The sequence below is a fragment of the Nanorana parkeri genome, unplaced genomic scaffold (assembly GCF_000935625.1).
Source record: "Nanorana parkeri isolate BGI_ZX_2015 unplaced genomic scaffold, ASM93562v1 scaffold98, whole genome shotgun sequence".
NCBI lineage: Eukaryota > Metazoa > Chordata > Amphibia > Anura > Dicroglossidae > Nanorana > Nanorana parkeri.
Window position 1 is genome coordinate 597,947 of NW_017306366.1, and position 22,003 is coordinate 619,949.

The window sequence follows — 22,003 nt, forward strand, 5'->3', positions numbered from 1 at the left end:
CTTTAACCCCTTCATGACTGAGCTTGTTTTTAGTTTCTGTTCGTAAATGACTGACACACTTTTGACATTTTTGCTGTGTGATTCTTCCACGTCAGTAATATACTTTCTTACAAAGTGCACCCACACATATTATATATTGTTTTTTAGAGGACAGATAGGGCTACATATTTATATCACATATGTGTGTCTAACGCCTCACTTAGGACAAATAAAATATAAAAAAAGAGGAAAAAACGTTAAAAAAAACACTTTTTTCCCAGTTTTGATTTGTAGTATTTTTTACAAAACCAGCACAGCTAAAAAAAAATGCAATAAATACATTCATTTATTTGTCCTTTATTTTTTTACACTTTTTTTTGTTTACACTTTTCACTATTTTTATTTTTTTTACACTTTTCACTATTTTTTTAAAAACTTTTAAAATGTGTATTTTATTTATTTAATTATATCAAGCAGTCATTGTGAATTAATCTCACTATTACTGCTTGATAAATTAATAAATTTTTGGTTATTATCAGCCAGTTTCAAACTTCAGAACAGCCGATAATAAGTTAGTGACACTGATCCTGCAGCAGTTCAGGATTCAGCTGTCACTAAAGGTTTTCTGATCGTTCCAACAACGATTAGAAAACTGAAACATTCTTCTTTCAGGAATAGATACAGTATAGCCAGTATACGATCGAGAGAGATCTCTAGATCTATACGAGCTGTCAGAATGCCGGCTTATGCCCATGCCCGCTCTGCTTTGACTCTCAGACACCCGATATTAAGGTATCAGGTGTCTGAAAAAGGTTAACCCTTTCATTAATGAATGCCTCTATACTGAGGCATCCATTAATGAATGGTAACCGCTGATTCTCAGCGGTTACCAGCCCTCTAATGCAGCAAATAACTCGTCACGTACAGTGTAAAAAAGTGACATTGGGACATCCCTAGTAGTGGTGTATATAGACATGACATAACTTCCACTGTCTTTCAGTCATCTTAAAGTACGAGTCTGCCCACTTTAGGTTATTTGGTACCCAGCAGCACTTCCAATCTCACAAACTGATACAATAACTATAAATGATACAATAACTATACACACCAGCAGTGGCGTAACAATTGCCATAGCGACCCAGGCGGCCGCTATGGGGCCCGGGCACAGGGGGGCCCGGCCAGGGCCGCTATGGCATGTGGGGGTGCTGGCTGTCACAGACACAGCTCATCAGCGGCCACAGCGCATTTCCCCTCATAGCCGCTGCGGAGCTGTGTCAGTGACAGCCAGCCGCTGCGGCAGATGAGGGCGGTGTTCGGAATGGAGGAGGCGGGGCCTGCCTCCTCTTACATCACTGGCCAGCGACCTAAGAGCAGGTGGGACTAGTGATGCAAGAGAAGGCGGGGCCCGTCGATAACAGAGGAGGCGGGGCCCGGGGAAGGAACAGGAGTCGGGGCGAAGCAGGAGTCGGGGCCCTGCGACCACAGAGGCGCTGACAGGTAAGAGATCTCAGACCCTGCAGAGCCCACTATAGGGAGTCTATGGTGGGCTCTGCAGGGTCACTCTCCGCCGGGGCTCTGCAAGTGGCATGACTAGCAATCACGGGGTCCCATACAAAATTTTGCTATGGGGCCCTGTGATTTCTAGTTACGCCCCTGCACACCAGTATTTGTTTCTGAGCCATTGTCAGCTAGAATTGGTGTCATCTAGAATGCTCTGTCATAGGTTTAAATAGCTACAATTGAAATGGAAGCCAATTCTGATGTTATTTAATGAAATGGCACTTGAGCACTTAGGTCTAAAACAAAGTTTATTAAAGCTGGCGGACTTACAGATGCTTTTGGTTTGCAGCTGATCAGAGGCAAGTTGATCCCATAGTTCTGGTTGAGGAGGTCACGATGGGTTGGCTTCTCAGTATTACAGATGATGCGCGTACTGAAGGCTAGCTTGTGCTGTAACAGAGATGGATCCATGATTACTACAGCATGCTCTCTAGAAATCGCATATTACTTTGATGCACCCTGTGGGCTCAGATACATATATACACAACACACAGCATGCACAAAACACAGCCACATGTTACCTCCAGGCTGAATGACAGAGCCTCCAGCTAGACATGTCTGTGCCAGGTTAAAAAAACTAAGACATGGAATTTTTTCTACTCTGATCTACTGACAAGGGATACAAATGCATATACACGTGATCACGGAGACTTTGCTAAACCATAATTGACTTTCCAGCTGCTCATGTACATTGATATGTGGAGTGTGAAGTATTTTTATACAAATTCATCTCATACAGTTTGAAGCCTCTAAGAAATATATAAAGTATATCAGGTTTCTGCTCTCATTGTTCTAGTAAAGATTAAAAAACCCAACTGGCTGACATGGGGATTTGGCTGACATTAAGGGGGTTATTCACAAAGCTGCCGAAGTCAGCCGAGTGACTAACCCAGCCGAAGTGTAGTGAGCCAAACAACGTTCTGGCTTAGTACGGATTTCATCAGACGTACATCGGCTGCACTTCGGTCAGCCGAACATGCTCTGCATGTTCGGCTGAGCCTAAGTGCAGAAAGACTTCGACTCAGCTAATCCAACATCTGGATCGGCTGAGCTGGAGCTCCGGCAGCACACTCGCTGCCGTTCTCCCCTATTCACATAGGGGCCCCCGAATGGCAGTGAGTAAATGGCCGAATGTCGCCGAGCGACATTCGGCTCGGCTATTCTGCTTGGTACCTCCGTAGTACCAAGCTGAATAGAAAATTTTGAAAAAAGTAGAAGAAAAAAAAGGTTAAAAAATGTTTTTAAAATTTAATACTAAAAATATTTTTTTTAAAAAGAAAAAAAACAACAACAAATGGGCGGGGCTAGCATTGATAGCTAGCTCCGCCCAACTGTTTCCTATTGGCCCCACCTGCTAGAGTCTTCTAGCAGGTCCCGGCCAATGAATTACAACTGGGCGGAGTCGGCCATGACATCATGGCCGGCTCCGCCAGTTGTTATTGTTTAATGACAGTTCAGCGTCCCCAGGTCATTTGGGGGTGCTGATCTGTCATTACAACTGGCCGGAGCCAGCCGTGAGACCACCGCTGGCTCCGCTCGGCTGTCATTTGCTGGGCGAAAGGCCTTCGGCAGGCCGTTCTCCCTGCTTCGGCTGTCACTTCGGCTTAGTCGAGCGGAAGCATATGCCGTCGGCTCGGCTGAGCTGCTTAGCCGCCTACGGCTGCTGTACGGGCTATAGTGAATAGCCCATGCAGCAGCCCTTCGGTGCGAAGCAGAAGCTACGGCTGGATCCTTCAGCTCCTCTGTGAATAACCCCCTAAATCTTTCGATTCATTAGGAGAATATAGAGTGTATGCCCTACCAAAAATGTTTTTAAGAAGGGAAAGGGTTAAAACCCCTGTCAGGTCTCTGTTTAAGAGATTTACCCTAATTTCCTGTCCTGCTGTCAATGTTTCATCGGACAGGAAAGGAGGGAAAGTCTCCAACAACAAAACATTCAGAAAAAAATAAACAATACAGTATATCTAAAGCCAAAATTCTTGTCAGTTTTTTGTCTCCCATTGGGGAGATTATCCTGATGCGGGTTCTAACCCTTCATGACTCTATCCAAAACTCAATACCACAATTGAAAACACAGCTAGTTCTCCAATGGTAGATACCACAATTGGATACAAATGTACCTGTAGACACAGCTAGTTATCCAATGGTATATACCACAATTGGATATGAATGTATTCTGTAGACACAGCTAGTTCCCCAATGGTATATACCACAATTGGATACAAATGTATTCTGTAGACACAGCTAGTTCCCCAATGGTATATACCACAATTGGATACAAATATATTCTGTAGACACAGCTAGTTCCCCAATGGTATATACCACAATTGGATACGAATGTGTTCTGTAGACACAGCTAATTCCCCAATGGTATATACCACAATTGGATACGAATGTATTCTGTAGACACAGCTAGTTCCCCAATGGTATATACCACAGTTGGATACGAATGTGTTCTGTAGACACAGCTAATTCCCCAATGGTATATACCACAATTGGATACAAATGTATTCTGTAGACACAGCTAGTTCCCCAATGGTATATATATCACAATTTCCAATGGATCTGGATTTCCAATGTGTGTGCAAAGGATACAATAAAAGGGTACAACATGAATATTACATACTATTTTCAGAGTGATGCATCTCACTGCCATGATTTACAATATTAAATTTGTCATGTGGAGTCACACTGTATAAAGGTAAATGAATCACATTGTTAACTATTGGTAAATGTAAGCAAAATGGGCAGCCTCAGGTAGCAATTGATATAAAAGCACACTGCAAAGCTGAAACCTCCAAATTTCAATCTGTTACAGAAATAAACAGGAAAAGCATTGGTCAAAGTGATTAGCAACGACATTTATGTGCGGTGCAGCTGGTAACTGCGGCTTTAACTTATTCAATCACGCCGTTTCATAAGCAGGACTCAGGTTTTATTGAGCCAACCGAGGTTTACCTTGTTTGAAGGATAGAAGGTGGCAAATTATAGGTGGCAATTTCCCAGCTGGAACGCACAACTAGTTAATAATAACACTGCTCCTGCCAGCGTGCCATGCCTGTGGAACAGCTGGTAAAGCAGCACTTTCCTTCAGATAAGAAATGAGGTGCGCAAGTTCTATCACAGGATATGTATTTTTAAGCAGGTACTGGAGGTTTGCAGCTGCAGAAGCAGCACTGTGCCCGGGGTGGGTGAATGTGGTAAAGACAGGTCAACTTAAAGATGCCCCAATAATTGACACAGAACAAAATACAGCCCCCTGGAATATGCAAAGCTATGAGAAATAATTAGTAGTTATTCTAACATTTCCTGGCATATTATTACAGGTACTTTATATAGCGCCGACAATTTACCCAGCGCTTTACATACTGCACATTTACATCAGTCCCTGCCTTCAAGGAGCTTACAATCTAAGGACCTATCTCACATGTATACACACAGGGCTGATTTGGAGAGGAGCCAATAAATCTTCCAGCATGTCTTTGGAGTAAATGTGAGTTATAATGAAATGTATGTTACGTATGTATGTATTGATATTTATATGTGAGCAAGTATATTTTTTGATTGCTGCACTCATATCTAAATTATAAGGCAACAATATGATTTCTGCTAACAAAAAAACAAAAACAAAAAAAAGGTTATTGTTTTTTTACTCATTTTATAGATTTTTTTAAATTAAAAAATATATTGAGGGGAATTTTTCTAAACTGGAACAGTTGTGTATGGCAGCCAATCAGCTTCTCTCTTTCATTTTCAAATCTTAACTGAACAAACTGAAGAGAGAAGCTGATTGGTTGCCCTGGGAAACTGCTCCAGATTGTGTCTGCTCCAGTTTTGATAAATTCCCCCCATTGTGTTCAGTCAGCTAAATGTTCACTAATATTTTGTATTTTTTGAAGGCAGAAGACGGAGCTCTTGGTGCTCTCTTTTCTTTTGTCTCCTTACAGCCTACAGGGAAAAAACACTGTTGTTTACAGACCTCAAAAACTCAAGCTAAAATCTATATACACACACACAGCGGCAACCTAGTAGATGGATTGCTCCTACGTTTCAAAAAGAGCCTATCAATCTAGAAGTTTGTAAACTTACTTATTGAAGTTGCCCATAGGATGTACTTCCCCAATGCACTGACACCATTTCACTCAGCCCTGTAAATATGCACTTCCTTGTGTCACAAGTCCCACAGAGTCTGCCTTCTGAACTACAATTCAATGCCTGAGCTTCCCACAATGTAACATCATTATTGCTTGCTGGGAGCAATGCACAATGGGATATGTAGTCCTGAGAAATGGAGATGGTATCACATCAAGCAGCAGTGAAAGAGATGCAAAGAACACGGGGAATCCAGGAAGTTGGTGAAAGTGATGGGCAGACGGAAGGCAGCACTCACTACATAAAAGGGATTTTTTCACGTAAACTTTGATTGTATTATGAAACACAACTCTAGAATGTATTCCTATTACACTGCTGATGTTACAATAGGAGAGGATATGCTGGGACTTTACAACTCCTTTAACCCCTTCGTGACGGGAGACGTACAGTGTACGTCTTGTCACTTTGTGCCTATATGACTGGCCACGTACACTGTACGTGACAAGGGGGCTTCCATCTAAGAGTACTAATTGTCTGACTGTCTCTGGCTTTAATACTTTTATTTTATCAGGAACGGAAGGAAAGGAAAGTATGCAGATAAGAAATTCAGCACAAAGTCAGAACTCCCAATTTATATATTTGGTGCAGGTCAGTGTATTCAGCATATTGAAGCCACTGGGACATGGCATGATAGCAAGGCAACTATCATATTCAGAAGGAGAGGTTAGCTATGACAGCCGCCACAGTCTCTCAGATTTCATTTTACTTTGCTTAGTTTGGCCATTCTCTTAGAGCAGGGCGAGCCAAACCACGGCCCTCCAGCTGTGGTGAAACTACAAATCCCATTAGGCATTGCAAGATTCTGACAGCCATAGGCATGACTCCCAGAGCAAGATGTATGATGGGATTTGTGGTTTCTCCAAAGCTGGAGGGCCGGAGTTGGACTACACCTGTGTTAGAGATTATTGAGACTGGAGCCAGCCAGGAAACTCGAACTTCTAGAATTAGGTCAGAAAGAGAAGCATGGTAATTTATCTTCATACAGGTTTCCATTTGATCACCACACTTACATATACTGTTTATCGTAGGGTAGTGGACAGGATTAATGGAGTACAGTTCCCCTATCTGCCAGTAGATGTCACTGTAGAGGTAATGGTTAAGTGGTTGTGACTATGGGAGTCACTACAGGAGCTAAAGGGTATCTCTGCCCTGTAAGAGCTCTATGGTACAGGGTTGAGGGTAAGTTGTCCATGATTTCTCTTATTTCTCGTAATGGGTACTGGAAAACCGACATGCTCCACTCTGTTTGTATGTAAGTCCAAAGAAAGGTGTACCGCACTCCAGATAACCTGCTTAATCTCTTTCTCTTTTCTTTATTTACCTGTACACAAAAGTGTACAGCATGTTGGGCTAGCTTAAGAGACAGCACAGCAAAGTCTTTTTTTCCACGTGTGTGTGTGTGTGTGCGCATAGATTTTTGCTTGAGTTATTGAGGTCTGTAAACAACAGGGTTTTTTTCAGGGAAGCAAGGGAGCATAGGTGCAGGACGTCTTGTAAAGGGGCTACTCACATGACTATGTAAGGATGCAGGACTCTGGGCAAAACTTCTCCGTGGCTGTGGACTACACCTTAACTATCCTCATCTCTCAACTATTGTTGGTCACTTTTGTGTGTTCATTATGGAATGTGCTGTCACCTGAATGTGGATGGCTGAAACATGTAATATATTGTGCAGATGAAGAAGTTTTAAGCAAAATATGGAAAAGGTTTCTCCTGAGAATGGGTTTGTGGGGGCTGGACTGCTGTGTAAATGCCTGTGGAGTGCATGTGTAAAACCACTGGCATGTACTGGTCAGGCCAGGCTGGATGTCTCTCAGAGGTGGGTTCTGCCAAGAAGGGTCAAGGTGCAGTGATTCCATCCCAGGGCTGTGAGTACCTTGAGTGTTATATTCCAGGGGATTCCGGGCACAATAGAGGCAACCAGGCAGCAAAGAGTTTACAAGCAAGTGAAGAACAGCCTGACGCCACACAGTCGGTGCACCTATAGAGCATGCAGTCCAGCACCCGCACGCACACACATATTACCTTACAATACTATAATTTAGGTTTAAAGTGGTACAAATTTTCTGAAGCATTAGACAGCCAGGTACAAATGTTAGTAAAGTGATACACGCTGAGAGACAATTATAAAGGCAATTTAGTGACAAAGTTAAACGCAAAGCACGCTGCTTCACATATAGCAAAGTATATGGGATAGCTTTTTTTGTGTGTATTTGACACCCTTGCACCTGGATTCCTGGCAGGTTTGCAGAGGTTGAGACAGATTTAGCATTGTACATGGGAAACATTTTTACTATAAACACAAACAATCTGTTCAATACATATAAATAAATATCTTTTGATCCTGCCAGAAGGCAAGTGAGCTTGTAACTTCCAGTGTAGTCTGTTGTATACAGTATAGTGATTGAGCTTTGACACCATAGGACAGGGGGAAAAGAGAAGGGAAGATGTCCTAAAAAAGAGAAGGGTAGGTTTGTTGTCCTAAACTGACAACACTGCCTCTCCATAGATACAGTACAGTGAGTGAGTGTTGTAACCCTAGAGCAGGAAGTGTGTTACTGGCAGAGTCATCAGGTATAAATAAAGGAAAAGAAGCCTCTACACCCCCCCCCCAAACAAAAAAAAACAAACACAACCCCCAACCACCACATCTAAGGATGGGTAAGCTGTAATAGAATACATTTTTGTTCTTGGGTTAAGATACACTTTAAGAAGTGGTCAGGGATAGTTGTTATATTGTTGCAATTATACGTTAAAGCAACAGTAAGGAGGGATTTATAAATCAAGCTGCAATCTTAGTAAATTTGTCTCACTGCTCCTGTTTAGCATGATCTTTCCGTGCAAAAACATTATTAAATCTCCCTCAATGTGTTTTAAAAAAAATAATAATAGTAATAGTGGATAACTGGCTCTCTCTGCCAACGTGCAGGATGATTTTATTATACTCTCTCATGTTTACAGGGGTTTCCTTCCACAATCCAAAAACACTTGTAGGTTAATGGCTCTAAAAATATATATAAATGAACTGTGCCAATAAGCAAGCTAACAGCTACAAGGCACTGGAATGTGCACCCACTGTGAGTTTGTATACGTGAACAAATGAATAACTGAATGTGCCGAGCTACAATAATAAGCAATACAAAAAAAAAAAAACTATAAAAGAATCTGTGACTCAAACAAATGTCAGTTAATAAATAGTAAATGGATCAGATGTGAAGTCTGTAAATGTTCATAACGATGAAGATATATATGTCCATATAAAAACAGCAATAGTGATGAATATTTCTTGTTCCTTCACCAAATGCACCACACCAGATATAGGGGTGCTCACCTTCCTGATAGACCCCAACAAAAGGTCAAGGCAATTAGGCAATCCCCTTCTTAACCAGGGGAGGGGGCCCTCAACTCCAATCGCTCACAGATGTCCTCCAATAATGTAATCAAACCAGCTGAAGGATCTGTATATCACTTCTGTAGTAGGAAAACAATAACCTCCAATCTTTATCGAACTGTAGGCCTCCCCAGTATAGGATGTCAATACCAGGATCGTGTTATCCAATAAGAGAAAAGCACCATAGCGCGTACCATCCAAACAGAGTAAGGTTTTTTTAAGATTATTCATTTTTTCAGGTTAATGGCTGTAATGGGCCTACTAGGCATGCACATGGTCGGAGCAGTAGACTGTACGCTCCTTTTATACAGTAGAAACAGTAAACTTTGAGCTCCGTTTAGAGTTCTAAAACAAGCAAAGCAAGGAGCACATTTGCAAAACGCACATCTGTGCTTTATAAATGTGGCAGAAGATCCTCTTTTCCAAAAAGTAGCAGTATGGTGCCATGCAAGGCCATCCTGCTCATTTATAAATCTGCCCCTAAGTGGAATTTACCCCCCATGACTTCAAGCAAAGTAGATCCGACGCATGGAAAAAACAAATAGAGGTTTACAACAAACTTGGAGGTATTTATCTGATCCCGATGTAGTCCATAGGTAATATTGACTATTGTCAACTGACTTCCAGTGTTAGCCTACTCTGATTGTTCAACGTTCTTTGGTAAGATCCTTGAGGGGTCCCAGGTTCTCCCCCTAGTGGCTTTTCTCCACCACTCTTTTCTCTTCCCACCTTTACCTATTTATTCCCTCCAGTTAACATGCTCGGCATCTCATCTCTCCTCTTTTTCTCCCTTTGAACACTCTCTTTTTGAAATCCAAGAACTTTTGTTAGCGTATATTAAAACGTTCAATATTATAATTGCACAATCTAGAAATGAGAATGTACTGAATATTAAAAAATGGCTCCTGTAAACTGACCTGTTGCCCTGGTGATGTGTGTCCAATTGTGCTTAGAGGTTGTCTTCTTGTTCCCGAAATATCTGTTAGAGGTAGTTTTTGGTTTTGCTTTGCAGCTTCCAGTTGAGGGCCCCTATTAAGGCATACAGCATTCAATATTACAATGTATATTACTTTTCACATCCAATATTTCTATTTTTCTATTTATTGGACTTGAATTTGACATATTATTATTATAATAATACAGGATTTATATAGCGCCAACAGTTTGCACAGCAATTTACAAACTGGGGGAGACAGTATAGTTACAATACAATTTCAGTACAATAGGGTAAGGAGGGCCCTGCTCATGAGAGCTTACAATCTAGTAGAAGGGGCAAGTGATACAAAAAGGTAATAATTGTTTAGATTGAGTTATTGGAAGAAGTAAAAGGGCATTTATGGGAGGTGGGATAGGCTTCCTTGAAGAAATGAATTTTTAAGTATTGCCTAAAGGCGAGCAGCGTAGGAGATAGCCGGACAACTTGGGGAATGAATTTCCAGAAGATGGGAGACACTTTGGTAAAGTCCTGGAGGCGAGCATGGGAGGAAGTAATTAGAGAGCAGGAGGTCTTGAGAGGAGCGGGGATGACGGTTTGGGTGATATTTTGAGATGAGGTTGGAGATGTAGCTGGGGGAAGAGTTGTAGATGGCTTTGAATGTTATTGTTAGTATTTTGAATTTTATTTGTTGGGCAAGTGGGAGCCAGTGGAGTGATTGGCAGAGAGGGGCGGCAGACACTGAATGGTTGGTAAGGTGGATGAGAGTTTGGCAACAGCATTCATGATAGACTGAAGGGGGGGGGGATATCCTGTTTAGTGGTAGGCCAACAAGGAGGGAGTTACAGTAGTTGAGGCGAGAGATTACAAGGGAGTGAATTAGAAGCTTTGTAGTTCCGTTTGTTTAAAAAGGGCACATTTTATAAATGTTACGGAGGTTGAGTCGGCAAGATTTAGATAGTGATTTGATGTACCCTGGCTTGACAGGAGGGGTTGATTGTAGTGCTGTTGAATGTGATGGAGAAGTAAGCGGAGTGAACACGGAGAGGAGGAAATATTATAAACTCAGTTTTGGACAGATTTGAGTTTGAGGAAGTGGTGTGACATCCATGCTGAGATGTCAATGAGTAGATTAATGATATTCTAAGAGACCGAGGGTGTGAGCTGAGGAGTGGAGAGATAGATTTGGGTGTCATTAGCATCAAGATGGTATTGGAAGCCATGGCAAGCTGTCAACTGACCCAGGGAAGAAGTGTAGAAGGAGAATAGAAGGGCCACAAGGACAGACCCACAGAAAGAGGAAGAGGAGAGGAGGAGGTAGAATTGTAGGTGACACTGAAGGTGTGCTGAGATAGGTAGGGGGTGAACCATGAGAAAGCAGTCTTGGAGGCCAAGGGATTGGAGTTTATTAAGGAGAAGCGGGGGGTCAACTGTGTCAAAGGCAGCAGAAAGGTCTAAAAGTATGAGTATAAAGTAGTGGCCGTTGGTTTTAGCAGTTAGTAGATCATTAGTAAGTTTTAGAAGAGCAGTCCTGGCCATAAAAGCCAGTTTATGTGGAGTGTTGTGGACGAAAGCCAGATTGAAACGGGTTTCCAGGGCTTCCATGACAAGTATCTGACTCAGAGTCTATTGCTTAATTTCAGTAATATTTTAGCATCTACCAGTCATATCACAAAATTACTAACAATTATTTAAATTGAAGATACCTATAGACATGAGATCACCGTTGGTTGGTTGGTCAGCTTGATACTGTTACTTGGGTGGGCTACAGGTCACATCAAGTTAAAGTGAATTTAAAGGCAATTTTTAAGTGTAATTGAAGAGAATAGGGAAGCTTAAGATTGCTGTCTCTGTCCCTGCTGGTGTGATTCACCCCTCTGTTTCACCTGATAACCTTTCTCACTGAGACAGAAAATGAAGGGAAATCTGTTAATTTTGAGTTTTCACCAGAGCAAGAGGTGAGGGACAATCCTACAATGGGGACACCTAATCCGGTGGCAGATCTCTAATATGGGAATTCCATTTGCTTTGGAGAGATTTCTTTTCATATTCGATTGCATCTTCAGGGCAGGAAGTAAAGTTTAATTTCCCAAGAATGACAAAGTTAACAAAAAAGAACATGATCGGATTTCAAACTTTCCCTACTCTATCTACAATAAATAAATAAAAGGTTTGGCCTTACATCATACACTAAAATACTTTGATTAAAAGAACCTTTAGTCATATGCCATCATGTTGAGAGAAGTAAACAGCTGTGTGGGGAATTTCTAGATTAGTAAAAGTGCACTCGTCCTTTAAAAGGAACTTGTCAGCCACTTTAAGAATTGCACATTATGTGCTCACCCAACCACTTACTTCCTTGAAGAACGTAAACCTGGTAGACATATTTCATGAGCCTGACCTACACCAAAACAATCTGTTTGAGAACACACCCAATGATTTATTCTTCATTAGGTCAGGATATTTGAAAAGATATTTTAAAAAATTGCTAATATTAAAACACTTTAATTTGTCCTCCTTTCTGTTTATTATCACAGCTGTCAAACAAATTATTGGAAAAGCCTGGAGATTTTCTTCTATTAATTTTGCTAAAGCTAAAACTAGTTTGGCATAGAGCAATAATTACGGAAAATTATCAGCATTCCTTACAGATTACTTAGTTAAGCTGTAAAAGAATTTTGATGCCCTGGATTAAATAACTTCCTTCTGAAATTATTTCTGCATTATTTCAATTGTGAAGCACTTTGATGGAGTCCAAGCTGAGATAAAATTAATTTGTGTTTTGGTGGACCCCCCACACCCCTTTTAAGATTCTGACTTGTACCTTCTTTTATTTTTACAATCTTCTTTGCATTTTTCTAGTTTTAGCAGACATTGCTTTTTCTATGTGCAGACCTTTACCCCCCAAACCCAAAAAGCCATGGTGCCTGCAGCACTGCCTGCCTTACCCAAATATGTTATAAAAGTGATTTTTAAAATACTACTTAAAAACTTTAAAACTTTTTTTCACAACTCCCTGGTTTCCCTGAAGCACTGGTGGAAAAGCCCTCAGGAAGGTCTCACAGGAAAGGTCACGTCACCATTTCCTCTAGGGAGATACCGCCAGATCTCGCACATGAACTGTACAAGATTTGGGGTGGCTTGATATTGAAGGAGATCTGTTAATTGTTCACAGATTAATTCTAAGGTGAACATTCACTTTAAAGTCGTGGTTCTCAACTGGTGGGTCGTGACCAAAAAGTGGGTCGTGACCCTATGTTCAATGGGTCGCTGCATGCCTTCCACTGCTCTAGGCGAGAGGCTCCTCAGCCTCCCCCATAGCGCAGCAATGTCAGTTCTCGTGCCCAGCAGCCACTTGAAAATATGCTGGCTGGCTGCAAGTATCAGTTTGAAGTAGGGTGGGCTGGGGATATGGCCGCGAGGGAGCTCCATCCATATGTGCATTGCTTACAGCTCCCTCGCATGACTGGAGTGACGTCAGATTTTGGCTCCCTGCACCTCTACAAAGGAGCTGTACAAGCAATGCATGTATAGATGGAACTCCGTCACAGCACAGCAGCCCACACTGAACCTCAAAAAAATTTGACTGTGTATGTGTGCGAGTGTGTGAGATTGTGAGTGTCTGTCAGTGTTTTAATCAATTAGACAATCAACCTTAGAGCGTCCTTTAAGACATTTCTAATGCCTCCCCCCAGTGGTGACTCACTATTCTTGTCTGTTATGCCCATGGCACGCTCCCCTACGGACAGAATAGGGGCTATAGATCCACCCCCAAGTTGCCCCCAATTGTTCAACCTGGCTAGTGTAGCTTTAGCTCTTACCGATTATTACACATGCCGAGGCTCCACTGCTTCGAGCGTGCGGCTCCCCCGCCCACTGTCACTAAGCTCCACCCAGCTGTCACATTTAAATCGGCGGTTTCCCGCCGCCACGATATGTTCCTTCTCGAGCTTAAAAAAGAGGTATCACTCCTCGAAACGCGTTGCTCACTGCCTTTCCACCCCGCCACTACCCTCTTCCTATCACAGACCCGACCGATAGCTGACAACTCTCAGCCCACGGCACCCGCACACTACCCCAGCCTGCGCCGACAGTGACCGAGCAGCACGAGCCGCAGCCGCAGTCACAGCAGCTCTGCCTGCTTCTGACACCGCTGATTCTTTCCCACACCACTCAGCCCCTGGACTCACACAGCGGGCCACGGACTGAGTCCCCATTCCTGTTGTTGCTCTTTTTCCCCCCCTTTTCTTCCTCGCCCACAGCCTCCTCTCCCCGTGTGGATGCACATCCCCTGGCTCACCAGTTCCAGGTAGATACCACGGATGACCCGATCCTTTGCACCGGCCGTCCATCCTCTGGTCCCGTGAAACGAAATGTAAGTGCTTATTCTTTTTCCTCAGCTATCCTTCGGTTTTTCGCCCAGTGCACCCATTGTCACACTATTCTCCTGTCATTTTCCCTGGGTCTCCCGACCCGGTCAGTTAGCCCACCTAGTGTTGCGCCATTTTGGGTTTTTTTGTTTCAAGTTTGCAGATACACAGGCACTCCTCCTGGGTTTCAGGGCTGCACACGATCTAGGGCCATACACTGTTCACCCCCTTATTATCATTACAAGAGCGCTGTTTGTACGTTTTGTGTTTCAGTGTTTTAATCGCAAACTACCATGCAATCGTACCTACTGTTTGTTCTGGTGCGGGAGGTGTGTTGTGTTGCCATTCATTTAAATGGCACCCCAAACACACCTCCTGCCCACAGTTTGATCACTTGCACCGGAACATGCGGTACTGCAATGCCGTGCGTTCCAGTGTGGTGTCACCTGGGTCGCGACTTAATGACCAAGAACCACTGCTTTAAAGTAAACCTGAAATTAAAAAAAGTGAAGATTTGCTATTATAGGGGACATCTAGAAATGATAATTGCAGCTAAGCAGTACCCTGAAAACTGTAACTTTTGCTTTGAATTCCTCTGAAATATAGCTGTGCGCTTCCTATGCCTAGGCACTCCTGTGCCTTAAGCCCCATAACTGTATATCTGCAGTGTGAGAATCTTAAGCATTGTATGACTCTGCCTGCTAGTCTGACAAGATATGACAATACTGTGCTGCTTGTTGGAGAGGAATCTGTACCTGAGGATCTGCACTGCATGCATCTCCAGCCTTTAATAAATCTATGTATATGTGCTTTCTGAACCTCTCCTGCTGCTTTTGAAATATCACCTCACCAGTCATCACGGGTGATACCTCTGAGATGAAGAAGCAAAGCCATCAGGATGACACAGGGACACTGTGTAACAAGGCAAGGTAATTAATGGGGAAAGTATCATCTGCAGTGAGCCTACATGTAGTTCTGGGGACTGGTCCCTTGTCCTCTACTTGCCTTTTTTTGGACACAGCTTCCACTGTTCAGGTCCTTTTTAAAAAAACAGGACACTCATATACTACATTCCCTGGAGGGAACCCTTTTCTAAAGCACACCCAAAAGCATAACATGGAACTATCTTCTGCTACGAGGGTTTTTGCTATAATTTGCAAGTATGCACAACATACTTGCACATTATGGCACACCTGTCAGTGTGCCCTTCTCTACTGGTGCCTCAACCAGTGTGTCACTGCTGGTTCTTCTGGGTCCCGCGATAATCCTTTTCAGTTATTGCATGGCTACTAATGATGTGCGTAAAAGTTACAATGCCCACAGCATCTGGCATTATTCGTAGCATGCTGAGAATGAGCTGGAATGCACTTATCCTTTTGTTCTCTTTAAGCTAATCTAACAGATTCCATGCTCTCCCTGCACAGATGCATGCTTACCGAGTTCTGAGGGGGCCGGCCTTTGCTGTTTGTTTGCATCCTGTGGCAAAAGTCTCCCTCTCCTGGTCTTGCCTGCTCAGTACATCCCATTGACTTCTAGGGGCTCATCTACCTCTGTCGGCCTGGAGATGGCCCCATAGAAGTCAAAGGTGATGTATTGTGCACCAGTAAGTTCACTTTTTTTACAGTTGCACCTTTAAAGAAAGATTGCATAGGGTGCGGGTAAGGTTTTTTGACAAAAGAGACTTTGCATGTATCTTTTGCCAAAAAACTTTTGCTCCTAGAACTTTACTTCGGCTTGAATAAAATTGTTTCTATCTCTTCTAAAGTACAAAGGCTTGAGGAAGTTTATCTACTAATAAAATACACATTTTGTCAAATGATGGTCATATTGCCAGCCTGACAAAGCATTTTACTGTATGTCTGTGATGACTTACCATTTCAATACACGTGGAGTATACTTGTCCTTGCTCTGGTCATGAAGTATTGTCATTGGGCTGCAGCTGATGTAAGCCAAGTAATCCTGGGTATGCTTCTGCCAAACCAAAAACATTCATATTACATTTTAAATAAGTATGTACAAATTATTTTCTCTTTAAGGGTTGAAGCAAAACGGTCACCCATTCCAAACATTTAAAAGCAAAAATCCTGCCTAGTAGAAGAGATTACAGGACATTACAGTAGGTAGTATCTGAAGATGTTTTTTTAAAAATAGAGTTTCATTAAGTTTCAACAATACAGAACAATACAGACAGGTAGGGAATGGCCAGGACAATAATACAGAGGTTAGCCATGTAGCAACTGTGAACATACTTCAGTCTTATGAAGCATCTAAATTAAAAGCAATAAATGAGGTTACCCACACTCTACTGTATAAGCATGGTAATACAATAGGTCCTTAAGCTCTTACAAGTAAAAGAGTAAGAAAGTGGAATAGAGCCGGGGGAAAAGGAAGAATGGATAGGAGAAAGAGACAGGGAAGGAGAAGAAGAAAGGAGAAAAGAGGGGAGGAAGAAAGAAGGGAAAAGGAATAAGTAGGATAAATTGGGGACGAGACATCGACTGGGAAAGTAGCAATTAGAGTCTACTACAAGGGCTAGCAGCCATGGCCACAAATGAGCCCAGGGCAAAAGGAAGAAGGTATAGGAGAAAAGAAGGGAAGAAGGGGAAAAGGTTAAGTAGTATAAATTGGGGTGATATATGCACCGGGAAAGTAGCGCTTAAGAGTCCACCACAACAGCTAGCAGCCATCACTGCTAATGTTTTGAAAACAGTAGAAACTCAGGAAGGCTATCCAAATATTCCATGTGAGGGTATATTGTTCAAATTTGTCATGCAGCTGAGCCTTCAGTTCCTCCATGTGTTGCAGTCAATAGATATCAGCAAACCATTCCTGTACTGAGGGTACGAGAGAAGTTTTTTTAACTCCTTAGGATCACAATTATGGCAGCCATAATTAAAAAGCATATGTGGCCTTTTTTAACCACAGATAGAACCAGGGAGTAAAGAGAGGAGAGCAATTTCAGGTGTTAATACTAGTTACTTGGGTAAAATGTGAAAGGTCCATGACTAGAAGGCAGGTATAGATGGGCACGTCCACTAAATGTGTAGCATTGTTCCCCGCACAAGATCGCACTACCAACAGTGGACCAAGGTTATATGGGAAAGCATTTTTGCAGAGCCGCAGGACATCTTTGCCACCGTGTAAGGATTTTTATAGTTTTTCTCCTGTGCTGAGGAAGCAATTTCAAGTTTATGCATCACAGTGAATAATTTAAGACACTCATCAAGGGTGGAACTACGCTGGAGATCCTTTTCCCAGCATGGATGAAGTAGGAAGTAGAGGAGAAATCCTGGTCTAAGAGAAAACCATGTAACTAAGTGATCAGGTAAGTCAGTGGTTGAGATCGGAGACAGACATTTTCAAAGGGCGTGTAGTCCCTGAAGATCGGACCCATAAGAACTACTTGATCGGCGAAACCTCCCAACTGGGAATATTGACTCATCTCTTCAGGGAAGCCTATTCCACCTCAACCTAACCACTGAACCATCACGTTCTCAAACAATTCATCCCCACACAGCAACCTCCTCATGTATCACTTCTCCCTCCCTTTTAGATTGTAAGCCCTCAGGGGCAGGGCCCTCCTTACCATCTTGTCTTGAATTGTATTGTGATTGTAATGTCTTCCTTATATTGTAAAGCGCTGCGCAAACTGTTGGCGCTATATAAATCCTGTATAATAATAATAATTGCAACCAACAACCCAGAGAAAGGGTAGATCCACAGTCAGTGCAGCAAAAAAAACAAACAAATTCTCCTCCCGATCTGCTCTTCCCAAAGGAGAAAGGGCCTCTCTGGACCAACAAAGGAAGGATGGTGCTTCAAGACTTGGAGGGAACATAGGGCTCCCCATCACCAGGGTCATTGGGCCTACATACGAGGAGATATGTGACTTTCTCAACAGCAAGTCTCACATTCTCAGAAAAGTAGATACGCATTGTGGCAAGGCCATCAAGGGAGGATGAGCCCTGGCTGTATCTACAGTAATGAAAGTAGGGGAAGCGGGGATAAAGAGTCCTCCAATACAACACACAATTTGTCCTTGAGATGAAATATCCAGTTCGCAAAGCTCACAGTAGGGGAGAACTATTCCCCCAGATAATTTATGTTTTAACAAAATGTCAAAGTGTAAGCGAGGTAGAGAGCAAGCCCATAGGTACCAAACCATAGCGAATAAAGTTTGGAGAGGAAAGATTTAGGAACCGAAATGGGCAGGGTCTGAATAATTCATAAGAAGTGTGGCAACACATTCATCTTCACCAAGGCAGCATGCCCATGCCAAGAGTGTTTGGCATAGGGACCATTCCAAGAACATACAAAGAGTTCTCTCTAAAGTAGTTGGATATAATTAAGGTAAACATAAAGTTTGGAAAGATCCTTAGTAAGATTGCCCCCCAGCTATTTAATTGAGCTTATTATGGGTATTAACCTTAAAATTGCTGAGATGCCCAAATGTCTGGAATTCCTGCAATAGGGATGGGAAACCTACCCAGGGGTTAGAAAAAAAATATGTTCCGCATATACCCTTTTAATGATGGTTCATACATATAGTCCTTGCCAGGTGTTCCATAGATAGTACATAAAGAAAAGGGGACAAAGGGCAACCCTGCCTTGTCCTATTATGGATAGAAACTGTATTTGACAATAGGACGTGAATACGGGCTGAAGGTCTATTGTAAAGTGTAATGAATTTCTCAAAAAAAGGGGAAGGGCCTTTGATTTTTGGAGAGTGTCAGAAAGGAAACTCCAGGCTACCCAATCAAATGCCTTTTCGGCATCCAGTGAAAGTAGACATATAGTGGTAAGTCATGTTGTATGGCATACTCCATCTGAAATGGTCCAAATTGTGTTATCTTGAGCTAAACAATAGGGGACAAAGCTTACCTGTTTTGGGTCAATCAACAATGGAAGGTAGGGCTGAGGTCTCAAATTAGTTTAGCAAAAATATTTAAGTCCGCATTGATCAGAGAAATTGGCCAATAACTAGAACACCGCAAGGGATCCTTACCATCCTTCTGAATTAGAGAAATATGGGCTTCTTGGTTTGGAGTGGGAATGTGACACCGCTCCGATATGTCATTAAAAGTTGTTTCAAGTACAGGTGACAATACATCCAATAATTGCTTATAGAAAATATTTGTGAAGCCATCAGAACCCTGGCTTTTACCTGTAGGTAGAGAGAAAACGATGTATATCTCCAAGAGGGTCCTTGAAGAAGTCTTCATTGTCAGAACGCATAAGATCAAGTCTACACGTTGTATGGTTTTAACTTTTCCTAGAAATGTTTATTGTATTGTACTAATATGGATTGCACAATAAAGATCAGCACTAAACTAGACAAAGCAGTTGTTTTCTCATTGCTACTTTGTTTGATGCCAAGTACACAGTGGATCTTCAGGAGTAAAGGGAGGTGGAAAAAACAGAGTCAGTTTACTAACATAGGGTGGATATGCAGCATTTGGCATTATGGCCACTAGATGAAACTAAGGAGCAAATCCTATGCTCCCTGACTCCACCTAGTGGCCATAATGCTGTGTGAATCTAAAACTAATATGTACGCACAGTGAACAGCTCTATGAACGTTTTATAAATACACCCCTAAGTGTAAGGTTTAGGTACTGCAGGTCCTTGCACTAAATAAAGATTGTCAAATCTAAAAAAGTTTGTACAGAGACTGAATAAAATGATAAAGTCTGTGGCCAATGTAATGCAAAGCCTGCCAAGATATACATTGCCCTCAGCTTCAGTGCTACTGTTAAAAGGAAGCTGTCATCCTTTTATTTATTTTCTTTCTTGCATGTGAAAGAGATCCACGTAATATAAAGGAAGCACTGTGTGCTGCGATATCTTTTTATTCATTGCCAGCAAGATATTCTCTTTTACTCAAAACAATAATGTGTTTTGGTAATGCTGATGAGCCCTGGAAGATTAATACAGGGGTAGGCAAACCGTGGCACTCCAGCTGTGGTGAAAGTACATATTCCATCATGCCTCTGCCACTGGGAGACATGCCTGTGGCTGTCAGTCTTGCAATGCCTGATGGGACTTGTAGGGCCACAACACTTAAAAGAGAATTATGGGTTAACCTTTTTATCCCATAGTTCTCTTTAGGGTCACGGGAGGACATATACTAACGTCCTCCCGTGACCCAAAGCTCAGTATATAGCGAGCTATTGCCCGCTATATACTGAGACCGCCGCAGCTGGGATGGATCCCGACAATACTGTCGAGATCAACCCAGCTGGCTCTGCCTATCTAGAGACAGAGCCAGCTGTGCCCGCCGCCTCCCCTGTCTGTTCCTCCAGTCAGTGCAGGAGGATCAGAGCGGGGAGGGGGGGAATCCCAGCGGGGAGCGGTGACTGACAGTCAACTCCCTCTGCAGAGAGATGATTGGGAAGTGAGCGAGCGAGGCTATGTGTCGGCTCTAACTATGAGGATGAGTGGAAATAACTCACCTCATAGTTCTCCTTTAACTAATGTGTAATTGAATGGAGATTACAAGTTTAACATTGTATACACCAGATTCTTTTTTGGTCAATCAATTTACACATTAGAAATTCTGGGCCAGACTGAGCTGTTGTAGAAACCATACTTTGTCAAGGTAAGCCTAATCGCATAACAAAAACATAATTCCACTCCCAGAGCAACCAAAAAATGACACAAGCAGGCATAACTACCATCCCTTCCCTGTGAAAAAGGTCAGTTTATTTAACCCTTTTTCTCTAATGATTCTCGTAGACATTGGATGAAGGTCATTTGTAAAAATAAAAATAAAAAAATAGAACAATGAGGACATCTTTCTACTTGTATCATAAATACACATGCACATCATACAGTCCATACACAAGAAATGCATTTTATCTCTTTACTGAAAGTGAAGTACAAAGAATTAGGCAGTAGAGAGGTAAGGCCCCTTTAACATGGGTGGTCCGATAGGGTCCGCGTGTCAGTTTTTCAGGCGGACCCAATCGGATGCCCAATGTAAGTCTATGGCCAGCTGGGTCTAAATGGACAGGCATTACCCCCTACTCTGGCCAGGTCCAGAGTTCTGTTCTGCTAGACCTGATCACGCTGGATTGGGGGTAATCTGATGTAAACGGACACACGTGGGTTTACATCCAACTCCCCATAGACTGACATTGGGTTTAGTTCTTTCCTCCATCACAAGATGGAGGAAAAAACTGCAAGGACATGGATGCCAAATCAGTGACATCTGTTTCGCACTGCTCTGATCAGCATGGATCCTATCCTGATCAGCCCATGTGAAAGGGACCTAAAGGGAATGCTAAGGTAGAGGAGTAGGAACAGCTACTGGGAGCAGATATACTGTATGTCCTGCCCACTGAACAGCAACTGACTGCACAAGGAAAGATGGTTGATGCTCAGGGTTTGCACGAAAATTTTGCTAGGAACAATGGCTACTTTTATAATGTACCTGCCTTTAGTTTGTCTTTTGGTACACAGGTACTCTTTAAAAGTGAACTTAACTTGGTCTAAGATCTTTGTAAGGTGACAACAGTGCTGAAGTGTGGTGTTTGCTTCAAATGTGTTGTGTAGGGCTTCAAGTACATAATTGTTGCACTGTGGAGTCCCCTAGACTCAGGCTGTACATGGGGTGTG

General features: G+C 42.5%; 1 protein-coding gene across 1 annotated transcript in view; it reads right to left on the reverse strand.

Moving 5' to 3' along the window:
* Positions 1–22,003, reverse strand: part of IQCH (IQ motif containing H) — a 104,961-nt gene that overhangs the window by 72,100 nt on the left and 10,858 nt on the right. Inside the window, exons 3-5 of the mRNA XM_018552819.1 lie at positions 16,260–16,357; positions 10,000–10,111; positions 1,810–1,929 (exon numbers count right to left, since the gene is read on the reverse strand). Of these exons, the coding sequence (XP_018408321.1) occupies positions 1,810–1,929; positions 10,000–10,111; positions 16,260–16,357 (330 nt within the window). The remainder of the gene's footprint in view (positions 1–1,809; positions 1,930–9,999; positions 10,112–16,259; positions 16,358–22,003) is intronic.